This window comes from Notothenia coriiceps, unplaced genomic scaffold, assembly GCF_000735185.1.
Source record: "Notothenia coriiceps isolate Sejong01 unplaced genomic scaffold, NC01 NC01_scaffold00035760, whole genome shotgun sequence".
NCBI classification, from domain to species: domain Eukaryota; kingdom Metazoa; phylum Chordata; class Actinopteri; order Perciformes; family Nototheniidae; genus Notothenia; species Notothenia coriiceps.
This window is the reverse complement of record NW_011368461.1, coordinates 17,610-29,839: the sequence shown is the minus strand read 5'-3', so window position 1 is coordinate 29,839 and position 12,230 is coordinate 17,610. Positions and strand designations below refer to the sequence as shown.

Sequence of the window (12,230 nt, the reverse complement as noted above, 5' to 3'; positions counted from 1 at the left end):
TTCTGATAGGGCCGTGAGCGTAAAAACCAGCTCACATTTCCGATATTACGTAATATCGGCAGCAAATCTGGATCAGCTCCATTGTTTCCCCGTTTTTAGAGATTTGGGTAGGGAGGAAAAGAGAGAGGGTTTTGTTTTCGGACACTTTGTGAGTTCCCTGACTCACCGGGGACAAAAATGTATGTATACAAGACATTAATACTTATACTTAAGCAAAGGATCTCTGGTTCTCCCCTTATCTCTGCCAGCAGCTAAGCTAGCTACTCGTCACACTCAATGATTTAGTTTAACTCATAATATAGCTAAACGCCTACCATCTGACCGTGTGTGTCTAACCATATCTGCAAAAAGCCGAAAGTCAAACAGTTTTCTCCTCCCCTCTCATGCACATTCCCCTCATATATCTGAGCAACCAAATTCCTTCCATTCGAAGTCCAATATTCTACTGATGATCAAGGGGCTTTCACACCACTTTTACTGCCCGCTAAACACTCTGGGCGTTTCTGGTCAGAAAAGTGCAGTCACTGCTCTGCTTTCAGTTCAGGGAAACCCTTAAGAGTGTCTCAGGGCTTTGAGTGGTTAGATTGAAGATCAGAGGTATGTCAGCTGTCAAATCTGCACACAATGCTTTCCTCTTCCTATTCGCTGTTTCTCTGATGGTATTCCCATGTCAGTCAGCTCAGCAAGGGGAAGTGTAAGATGTCTGCGGTCACGAAGAGCTGAAGAAGCGAATACGAAACCTCTATGCTCACTATCTGTGTGTGTGTGTGTGTGTGTGTGTGTGTGTGTGTGTGTGTGTGTGTGTGTGTGTGTGTGTGTGTGTGTGTGTGAGAGAGAGAGAGAGAGAGTGATTCTGTGTGTGTGTGTGTGTGTGTGTGTGTGTGTGTGTGTGTGTGTGTGTGTGTGTGTGTGTGTGTGTGTGTGTGTGTGTGTGTGTGTGTGTGTGTGTGTGTGTACAATGAAACTTTTCTGATGAACCAAGACCAAATCTGCCATCTAACTTTATTGTTAAAAAAATAAATAATTTCAAACCCAATTCTATCAGAAATATTGCTTCTGGCCTGCTGATGTGGGCAATGATCAGCACACTATTCATATCTTGTATTTTGAATATAAAATTCCTTTCCATCTAGGCTTCTGAGTAATGATTCTTGAGTGGTTATCCAGTTATAATCCTGCTTCGCACTACATCATTTACTTTCGTTATCTAGAGGAAACAGTCAGCCGCTGTATAAATTATCCTGTGGTTTAAACTTGGATGAGTGGACCAGATCACAAAAGGCACAGCCAGTCAATTACTGTTGTGTAGGATTTAAATATTTCATTTATTATACTGCTATGGGTCACATTTTGCAATGAGCATAACAACTTGAGATTATGCAACATGCATTTTTCTGCTACTTAAGTGTACTGATTGAAAGAGGCCAACAAGCAAGGAAACGTTTCGATAGATCATCTTAACAAACATACTGTAGGTAAACATAATCCTGGAGGGTGCGCATATTCTCCTTGTCTCAAACTTGCCTAAGTTAACAAACAACCATCTGTCTGCATGCTTCACAAACATTACAATAGGCTGTAATAACTCCAGGCTCTTGGTTTTAGCAAACTGCAGTGATTTAGGCACAACAATTACATTTATAAGGCACTTACTTTAAATATTACAGTATTTACCGTCACTGGCTAATTCAGGACACCCTTTTTCTGTCTCTCAGTGAAGAGGTTTCCTGAATTAGATTGAACTTCCTGTGTTACCAGAAGATAAACTCAGGGTCATTCAGGCCAGAAGTAATAACGAAAAAAAGAGCTTAATGAAACATTTTTTGTTAACTTTAGTTGTGCTTGGACATTCAATTAAACTATTTTACAAGCGCTTCTATTAAGAACATACACCTCTGCTTAAACCCAGAGAGCCGGGAGGATTGTGATTTGTTGCTTTTTAATGGTCTTTATTTTGTTAACCAAAATCCTGCAAGCTTTAGCCCTTCTTCTCCACAGCTTGTGTGGTCCAAGAGGGTAAAGTCCTTAATGTTGATGGGGAAATTACTGAGCTATTAGATACAATTGCTTCCCACACAGTGGCATGGCTCAGTATACAAGTTTATATGGATGTTTTCCATATAAAAGTGTAAATATAGTGTGTGTTTCAGCCTGCAAAGTAACAGATTATCTTTAAAGACCCTGACTAACTAGGAAAAACCAGGAGCTGTCACTCAGTGAGAGAAAAACCACAGTTCATATGGAAAAAAGCCTAAAAAGGCCACTATGACGCTGATCCTGATGCCTGCCTATTGTCACTGTAAAAGTGAAAGTGCAAAAGACAGTTGACATAACATGGTCGATGAACTCAAGAGCAGCAGCTGCTGTGAGACATCAGTGTCTGAGCCAGGTTACATTGCATGCACTGGATGCAATACCTTCATTTGTTTGTCATGCAGAGAGTTAGCCAGGGGTTGAATTTGTGGAAACATTATCACAATCATGCAAGTCAAATCTAAGGGGATCACAGGTTGTTCAACAGGATGGGAAGGTTATTTCTGATGCTCCAAACTCAGATGATTCTTCAGGTTTGCCTTGAACCTTTTCTTCTTATGATTTATCAGATTATTTTACCTGCCCATACAATTTTCAGGAGTTCTTTGTCCTTCTTTTAAAATCCCTGACGTTTGAGAAAATGTACAGTTAATGTACATCACAGCCCCTTACAAAACATACAGTAAATGTCAGGAAACTGTGATTTGTAGTTCAGCATTTTTTTCCTAAATCAAATGGAGTCAAAGATAACCAACCAAAAATAAACTAACACAAGCTAGTTTCAAGTTTACACTTTGCTTAACCAGCTGAAACTTGATAAAAGTGTTACGTAAATTATTCTAAGCAACTTATTTAATTGGCTACTTTACAAATCATCATAGCATATCATGAAATGACCTTTTTTATTAAATAAATGTAATTATCCCCACTCAATAAATGGCAAAGTTAATATCCTGGTTTATGATTTGTCACATTCTCGGCTTATTAATTCATTCATGTTTGAGTTTGGTCCTGCAATTTAAATTAAACCTCTTGGACTGTACGTTTTCATGATAAGGAGCTATACCTTTGCAGTACTATATTGCCATTATTATAATACTATATTTATAAGGATTTCAGACTATAATGACATGTTTTTGCTGCATAAACAGGAAAACACACACACACACACACACACACACACACACACACACACACACACACACACACACACACACACACACACACACACACACACACACACACACACACACACACACCTGTCTCTCCCTCAGTTGGAAGGTCTAGTTGTATTAACTCATACGTAGGTATAATACAACTGTATAATCATTCCTGCATGCTGTTGCCCCTGGTTGCTAACAACACTCTCTGTCCTCAGCCTTGATGCCAGAGAAGAAAAGGCTTTAGAAAGTTCAGATAGACACTCTCAGGTTACCACGAAGCAAATTGGAGGAACTACGTGGATATTTCATAGAAACAGATCTGACTCAGCCCAGCAGTGTGTTGCTGGGCAGAACACCAGCTGTCTCCATGCAATGCTAAACCACATGGAGAGTTTTTTTCTTAAATTTGGTGCACTTAACCTGTTGTGTATTAATTTTTCACTTTACCTGCCAATGGTTTCTAAGAATACAACAGGTCAAAGAAAACAACGTTGACTTTTTGAACATTTCGACCCTCCCTGTAATCAGTTCTGCTTTGTCCATTAAATCGTTCGGACCTTGAAGATTATAAGCTGATGCAAAATAGGTAAAAAATACTTTATCTCATTAGGAATGTAACCCAACAGCAGACACACAGAGACCCTGCTTCACTCACTGTGATCTAGGAATGCTCAACGTGGTTGACGTTGGGTGCTGTCAGAAATGGCCAGAATGACTGACTAATGACTGAGAAATTATACAATAACTCATACTTTCCTAAACTTGCGTGGACGATTTGCTTCCACTAGCCTTCCATCCAAAGAGGGTGGCTATGCTGAAAGAAATCTGTGAGTTTCCACTTAATGTTGAAATTAAATGACTCCTGAATTATTTCTTAGGAATTAAAGAGTCCATGCATTTGCAGAATAAGGTTTAGCTCGATATCTTCTACACTAAGTTCTTTCCAATCCAGCGGTTTCACATTATGATTTTTTCAGAGAGTTTTGCATGCTTTATTACCCAAAACACTGTATATTGGGTAAGAAATAACAACATTGCTCTCAGCCACAAGTAAGTGTTCCTATAGGTTAAAGCTCACAATTATGTGACAATATTCAGCTCGATTAAAAAATTCTGTGTTAAAGATTTGTTTGTAAATGTAATGGAAACCTTTATCATTCAGCCGTTGGTTCAGCTGCATGGTGTGCTAAATAGTTTTAGGCTAACGTGAGGCTAAGAATTTGCGTTTGATAAGAGAAGCTACTGCTAGCACGCTATCAAAAATTCACATTGCATGAAGCTTCAGCAAAGCACACATTTCAAACTACGTCGTATGACAATTATCTAGTCACATATCTCGGAATAAAAGAAACAAAAAAAAAGACATTTTATATATACATATTTGTTTTTGACCCAATGTGAAATCGAAAGTTTTAATATTTACCAATTATCTTTGTTCAGTTTCTATAATATCACATTTTAAAAGTAACCCACACACATTCAGAGCGAGTCCTACGCCCTTTCTGCCAAAGATAAAGCTTTTATTCTACAAGTTCAAAACCAAGCTTGTGATGTTTTCAGGCCCACGGCCTTCAAACAATAAAGAACTCTCAGTGGATACTGGAGTGCTTCAAATTCCGTTCCTGTCCCATGAATCAAGAAATCCCTGATACACTTTTGCTATGACTGCTGATAGATTTTTCACAAACAAAAATCAATTAAAAACTAGTGGCATTACACCAGCCTCTTATAGGCCCTATAGAAAATCTTTCAACAGTTAATTCAACAAACGACCGTAAGAGACTTTCATCAGTAGCCCAGGAGCCATTGTCTGCTAATCAAGGCTCAATCAGGTCCTCATTAAATAGACTCGTTTAGCTAATTAACCAATCGCCTCCTTAATGAATGTCATCAAGCACCGATTGTCAATTGTCATCACAAAGAAAACAGGCAGAACTGAGAGGCTAAGATTCTCATTATCTCCTTGTCTGTCATATAACACAATGCATACTCACTTGTGATCAACATGCTTCTCAAGTTGGAAGTCTGGGATGGAGTGAAATTTAGCAAACTTCCATATTAACCCCTTAAAATTGATGTAGAGTGAACTTATAGATATTTAAAGAGATAAATCCAAAGAGAAAAATTGTATATCCAGTGTTGGATGAATGGAGCAGTAAAGTCCAGCTGTAGTCATGTTAGGCATCATGTTAATGAAGTCATTGTTGAAGATTTCCCATTTCCCCTGCCACTCCCCTTCCTCTGACCCGGACCGGACCATCTGAACACCAAGGGGGGGGGCGTCCTAAAAATAACCCGAGGTGACTAAGACACATGAAGGCCTGCCTGAGAAGACTGGAAATACTTTAAATGTTTTCGTCTGTATGAGACATAAAGGTTCACAGATTGGTCAGTCAAATTAAAAGGAGATACTATCTGAAAATCATGAATGTTGGTGACCCTCCCTGAAGGAAATGAAGGATCCCAGAGTGAGCCATCTGCCCACTTGGTACAGGAGTGAGCACAGATTTCCAAAGGGCAGGAGTTGGCTTTGAGGCTGGTCAATTTTCTATTTTTTTCTTAAAATACTATAATTTCAAACAGGCCATTCAGAAGTTCCACTTTGTGTCAGATAAAACCCTAGATGCAGATGAATATAATCCTCTTCTTGGACCATAAATCACAACCCTCAGAGAATTAAATACAGAGAGAATTGAGTGAGAAAATGTACAAGATTTTCTGCTCTCTGAGATTTAATATTTTCCACCAGATTTGATTTCTGACCTGCTCACAGCTTTTAGCGTTGGCCCTCGGCTTTGAGAAAGAGTCACTTCAGACGAAAGGAAATACAAACACTCAACTAGACAAATGTCTCAACATGAGGAGGAGAAAGTCCTCAGCATGCACTAATAGCTTGTAGTTCTTCAACATTTCATTTTGGCTCAGTCCAAGGCATACCATTAGCGTTAATGGCCTTCCATTTACAGCGTAGGTGTTTGATTATGGGATTTTAAATGTGAATAACTCCCTTAGTGGAGAAGAGTCGAGAATGGTCCGCGTGATTCGCAACATTAATTCACAAGTGGATGGGGAGAAAGTGGGAGTATGTAAACAACTAATGGACTTTTTCACAGTCTGTCGAGAGCCACAGAGCAAGAAGAAGAAGAGTAGAAAGAGAGAGAAATTAGGCTGAAACTTCTTTCCTTTGACAACATTTCCTTTAATTGTCCTAAAAAGGTGCTAGAAGAAGGGAAAGCACACAGCTTTGTGTAGTAAAGATGCAAATACAACACCCTATAACATTTAATACAGAGGCATACATAGTATTGTTGCTATCATATGTTTATTTTGTATGTAAGAAAAAGCAATGTCCTCTTACACTTCAACCGTTGAAAAAACCTACCAATGACATTTGTACAGTATTCCTAACAATTTTACTTTTCATTTTAAACATCATTTTATAACTATATCTGCTTTTAATGTGTGTCTATGTCTTTGTAAAGCACTTTGAATTGCCCCATGTTGCAATGTGCTGCATAAATAAACCTGCCTTGCTCTCACTTAAATGTATGTATGTATTTATGTATTTATTTTCAGGCAGTTAAACCCTCATCTCAAAGTCACACAGGGGAAAGAAAGGCCTGCAGTCTCTGGAGCCGACAAGCTGTTGACTGTAAAAATCAGGATTAAAGCAGGGCTCAGGGGCTGGCCTCTGTCTCTGCTCACAAAAATACTCTCTCTCTCTCTCTCTCTCTCTCTCTTTCTCGCTGTATGTGAGGGTATCTCTCTCTCTCTGCTGTGTATAAAGGTTACACAAGACTGAGTTTCCTTTTCCCAAGCTAGAGCCTCACAGGCGTCAGAGGAGGAAGAATCCAACAATACTCCCAGCGGATGGGAGTTTCTGTATGTGAGTGTGTGTGTTTGCAGTTTTAATGTGCGAGCAAATGTGTGTGTGTGAGGGAGGGTGTTACAGTATGAGGGGATCTGATGTGTTTTGTCAACTCTCACAAGCTTAGCTTTGCTGCTTGTCTGTGTCCGTTTGTGTGTGTGTGTGTGTGTTTGTGTGTGTGTGCGCTTTGGGGTGAGTTCGTGTTTGAGTTGACTTTCTGTGCTTTTGAACGTGTGTGTGTGTGTGTGTGTGTGTGTGTGTGTGTGTGTGTCCAATCTGAATACAGCCTCAGAGGCTTGGGTCTGGAATTTCCGATGCAGCAGGACAGGAAGCGGCCTGCTCTCTTGAACTGTGGCCCTCCTTCTGAACACTGCTGCACACACTACAAGACCTATCACTTCATCAGTGTGTGTGTGTGTGTGTGTGTGTGTGTGTGTGTGTGTGTGTGTGTGTGTGTGTGTGTGTGTGTGTGTGTGTGTGTGTATGCAGATATGTACAGCATGTGCCTAAAAATGTCAGCTTAAAGTCAATATTAAACATCAAAACTAATTTTAAAGAGAAAGGGCGAGTAAAGAATGACAATTGTAGAATGAAAAAACAATTAGAGGAATAATCATACTTAGGCTAATGTAAAATAAAGTGCATTAGTCAGTCAAATACAAAAAACATGGTAAAATAGGTTCTAGGTTGACAAATAGCAACGTTATCCTTTAATTTGGCACTCTCAGGCACACAAACTTGCCTAGATACATACAGTACATCTCTGTTCAAGGGTCACCATTCCTGCTAAAAAAAAAAATAAAACCTTTAAAATTTATTTTAAATGCTTAAATCATGCTTTTTTGAGGGGAAAGTAAACATTCACCTCTGAAGATCCTGACTCCAGCCTCACATGGTCTTCACAATCAATTTACCAGGAATCTGATTAGAGCGACTCTTTATAAGCACCTAGGAATGATCAGAGAGTGTGAACTAATGGGTCGTCCACGCACATTTCGTTGAGAATGTTCTTTATGAGGAGTATGGCTCCTAAAACCAAGCAGCGAACACAGCAGGCTTTTTTGCGTTTTCGCCCTGTCAAATCAGCTGTTTGTTTTGGCCAAATTATCAAGTCTGTGGACTGTTAGGAATCAGTTGGAAATTCCAGTTTTTTTTGTAGCTGTCAATTTGAGAAAGGGGCTACTGATATCTTTGAACTACGGTATCTTTAGGAAAATATTATAAAACGCTACAAAGCCTCCATGCAATACGAAACTTAACATGTTTTTTATTTAAATGTTAAACTTGACCTTAAAGGTAAGGTAGAAACTACTTTTGTCTTACTTTACTTTCTTCAGAAATGCAAAAGCCGCATAGCAAAGGGACCTAGAGTTCGGATATTAAGTGAGTAGGAATGCCTCAAAGAAATGTAAAAAGTACAAGGCCACTTCAAATACCAACATCACTCATATTTATTTTCTTGTTGTATATAGAAAAGCATTTTAAGAAAGACCTTTGGGTCACTTCAAGCTCTGAGAACATTCTCAAGCACACCTGAGTGATCTTTTTTCTCGATTAAATGACTCGCTGTATAGTAAAAAGGTTTTTCAGTTGAGCAGCAGTGTGGAGCTTTTTTCAGCTTCCATCCCCTTTCACTTCAATGTTCCCGTTCGCACAAGTCGACGGTGTGAAGAGATATGAGACGAAGAAGTCTGCAGCAGAGGGAAGTCTGTTTTCCTCTGAGGTGGTTGTGTCCAACCCAGTTTGTAAACACAAGGATGAACTGAACTTGTATCAGTAGGTAGTGAGAAAAATAACTACATAGGGATGACCTCAGTACTTTATTTATTTTTTAGTGTGCTGGACACATCTCCACATTTTTTCAAGGTTCACAACTCTAGTGATGTGAATTCCTAGGTTAAAGAAACAACCCACACACACATTTGAAGGCTGCATTAAAGGAATAGTGCAAAGAGTGACAAATTCTAGTTCTCACCTATTTTGTACCACAAAATGTTTTCTACTAAATGGCAGTACATAGCCTACTAACAATGAAAGCCCAACAGTTTAAAAAGCCTGAAAAAAGTCTAAAATTCCAAGCACTTTTTTTTCACCAAGCTATAGCTAAACAAAGTATTTCCGGATTATCCTCACGAGAAATAATTTGTTTGGCATGCAGGCTTCCTGCTTTAAATTGCTGACTTGGAGCCATAAAGATTCTATAGGAAATAGGGAGGCTAGTACGATATATCATTTATATTTTGTTGTTGGTTGGTCTTGAGGCTGTCAACTTCAACCATAACTAGCTAGCTCACTAGCAGTCACCAGCAATAGAGGATAAAACCTTTACCACAACTTCCACTGAAAATGTTGTTGAACGCATACCTTGATAGTTTAAGGTGAAACAAAAATGGTAATTCTGTCAAACAAATAGGCTGAACTTCAGTGCAACAACAATAAACAAGCAAGTTATTTTATGTTAGCATGGTAACGGCTATCCTCATTTTCACAGCTAACAGTTCAGTTTAGTTCACAGGGGCAAAAACCGCAGTATATTCAAATAGGTGTTCCAAATTGTGAGGAAGAAAAGGATAACAAATCCTAAAAGATTAATACAAACCTGTTTGAACAACCAAGTGCTCCAATTAGCTGATAGATGAGAGCACTTTGTAAATAAATGCTCATTCAGCTCCATCTCCAATGTTGATATAACAAGCAGAAATGGCTGTTTGGGGATTTACTTGATGGATTGCTTTCTACTTGGCATCTCGTTATCTTCTTCCAGAGTTCATCCTTATTTCCATGCTAAAACCCGAACATTACCATACTGTCAGCCATGTTTTCTTTTTGATGAATAGCCAGCTATAGAGGAGTAGGCTATATTAGGACCGGAGAAATGTGTACGTATGGACCTGTCTGTAAACTGGGAAAATGTCCCCATATGATTTAAATTGAAAGGTGATTTAGGAATATAGGGGGATTACTTTATTCTTTGTTATTACTTAATTTCTTTTTTATTTCTTCTGTGTGTTTTTGTTCTTTCTCTTGTACAAATAATCAGTGCAAACTATCGCCTTATTTCAATATGCTCATACTTTGCTTTCTATTGCTAAATGATAGCATAATGTCATTGTGTATGCACATCTTTAGGTCGTAACGTAAAACATTGGTTATGCACTGTAGAAACTGAATGAAAATATATTTAATGGGTTAAAGTGAAAATCAACACTACATTAATGATAATTTTTTTGCTTGAGAGCCTACATATGGGTGTAGATATAGTGTCAACGTATTTTGGTCACTTTGCAGTTGTTACGAGAAAATAATTAGAAACATTGAATAAAAGGGCTGGGTAGTGAATTATGTGCAAAACAATTTATTGAAGTATGATTACAAAATAAGCAGCCTTGCCCTTGCAGTATCTCACGCACAGTTTGACAGGCGTCTTATCCTGCTGAGTCACACGCCCCGACGCGTCGCTGACCCTTCCAACTGTACTTGTTGACAAACACTATAAATAAAGCTGTATCTGTTGTTTTGTTCTGGGCAGTGGATGGAAACCTGGGGACACTGCCAAGGGTCAGCAGAGCCCCTGGCACGATGTTGAGAGATGTTATTACCAGGCTTTCAGCACGATCATTGTTCTACAATTCCTCTAAACCCAGTGTGACATTTAGCCTGTACCGGCGCAGTATTTGACATCTTCCTTTGAGTGCAAGAGTGGACACTGGTGAACCCGGAGCCACTACAGCTCATTTCTGTTCTCCAAAAAAAAATAAGAGCATGAAAAGTCTAAAGCCTATTCCACACTTAAATGGGTATTTTCTTTGTAAGGGCAGCATTGTCTTGTTTATGTGTTGTGGCCTTTGTTTCACACCCAAAACTGTTATAGGTCAGAAAACTGCTTCCAGGGTTAAGATTCAAAGAAACTGTTTTTAGTAACTACTTATTTTTCTTCAAAAGAGCTTGTGTGAACAGGATTTATTTGTTAAATGGAGGAATGACTAAGAGTAACATAGGACATCTTTCCTATAATGTAATGTCATGTTAATATGTCAATTTGGAACATTCCTGGATATTACTTCCACACTTTATTCTCCATATGCTGCATTAGAAATATGTTGCTTTTATAGTGTTACAAACACATTAACCTAGTAATCAGTTGTTTCTGCATTCGTAAAAAGGTGTTCCATGGTATTGGCATTTTATCCTTATTCGGTACCACTTTACAATAAGACTACCCTTATAAAGGATTCATAAAGGGTTTATAATTAGGTTAGTAATTAGGTTGTAAACACTTTATTAATTAGTTCTAGCTAGTTTTCATACATCAACACAGGCTCACTATTTGGCAAGATGACTAAGCCTTATATTGGCTACCTAGCTTACTTCGTCTTCTTCATCAGCCATCATCCTTGGTATCTGTTGTTCACTGAGCGGAGTTGACTCTAGAGGTTCCCAACCTTTATTGTGCCAAGGACCGGCAGATACATTAAAAAACATTCGCGGACCGGTTGTCAATTTTAACTGATTTGAATATTTACTCACCAGCAGGTGGCAACAGAGGCCAGTGTTTCCCCTATATGTTTTCAGCGCCGCTGCTGAAATATGCGCGCCGCTGCTAGGGGGCGCAAGGCCCCAAGCAGATAAAAAAAAAAAAAAATAAAAAAAAAATTTTATTAAAAGAATTATAAGTGCTGCCCCCTAGCGCTCGCGGCAACTTCGAGCCCCACCGATACGCGGGAAAGCTGTCATTATTCAGAGCCTGAAGGAAAAACTTCTGACAGACAGACAACAGCAAGTTGAAGCAGGACATAACTTTATTTGGGGACACAATCACCTCAAGAAGAAGGTCATAACGCCATTAAATGTAAGGTCATATATAATTTTAAAATGTTGTTACATTTAGATTAAAGTAAATAATACTTTGATAAAAGACTACAGTTAAGAATGGAATTTACATCTTAGCTAACTTAGCTAAGTTTGTAAGGGATAATGTGCAGCGACGCAGGTCATTTTATGGGGAAAAGAACACCCGGACAGGGCTGATCAGAGGCCCGACGCGAAGCGAGGATCTTAATCTGCATGAAGGGTGGCAGAACCCAATGATATTCAAGCACTGGGGCAGTGGAACGAAGTGAGACATTTGGCACATTATTACTAGGTGCCATGCTCTTTTGACACCT

The 12,230-nt window shown here is 38.9% G+C and overlaps 1 protein-coding gene across 1 annotated transcript in view; it reads right to left on the bottom strand.

Moving 5' to 3' along the window:
- The window catches only part of LOC104963183 (rho GTPase-activating protein 7), a 51,364-nt gene extending 46,011 nt beyond the window's left edge, over positions 1–5,353 (bottom strand). The window contains exon 1 of the mRNA XM_010791745.1: positions 5,192–5,353. Coding sequence (XP_010790047.1) covers positions 5,192–5,204 — 13 coding nt within the window. The 5' untranslated portion in view covers positions 5,205–5,353. The remainder of the gene's footprint in view (positions 1–5,191) is intronic.
- Between the last annotated feature and the right edge of the window lie 6,877 nt (positions 5,354–12,230).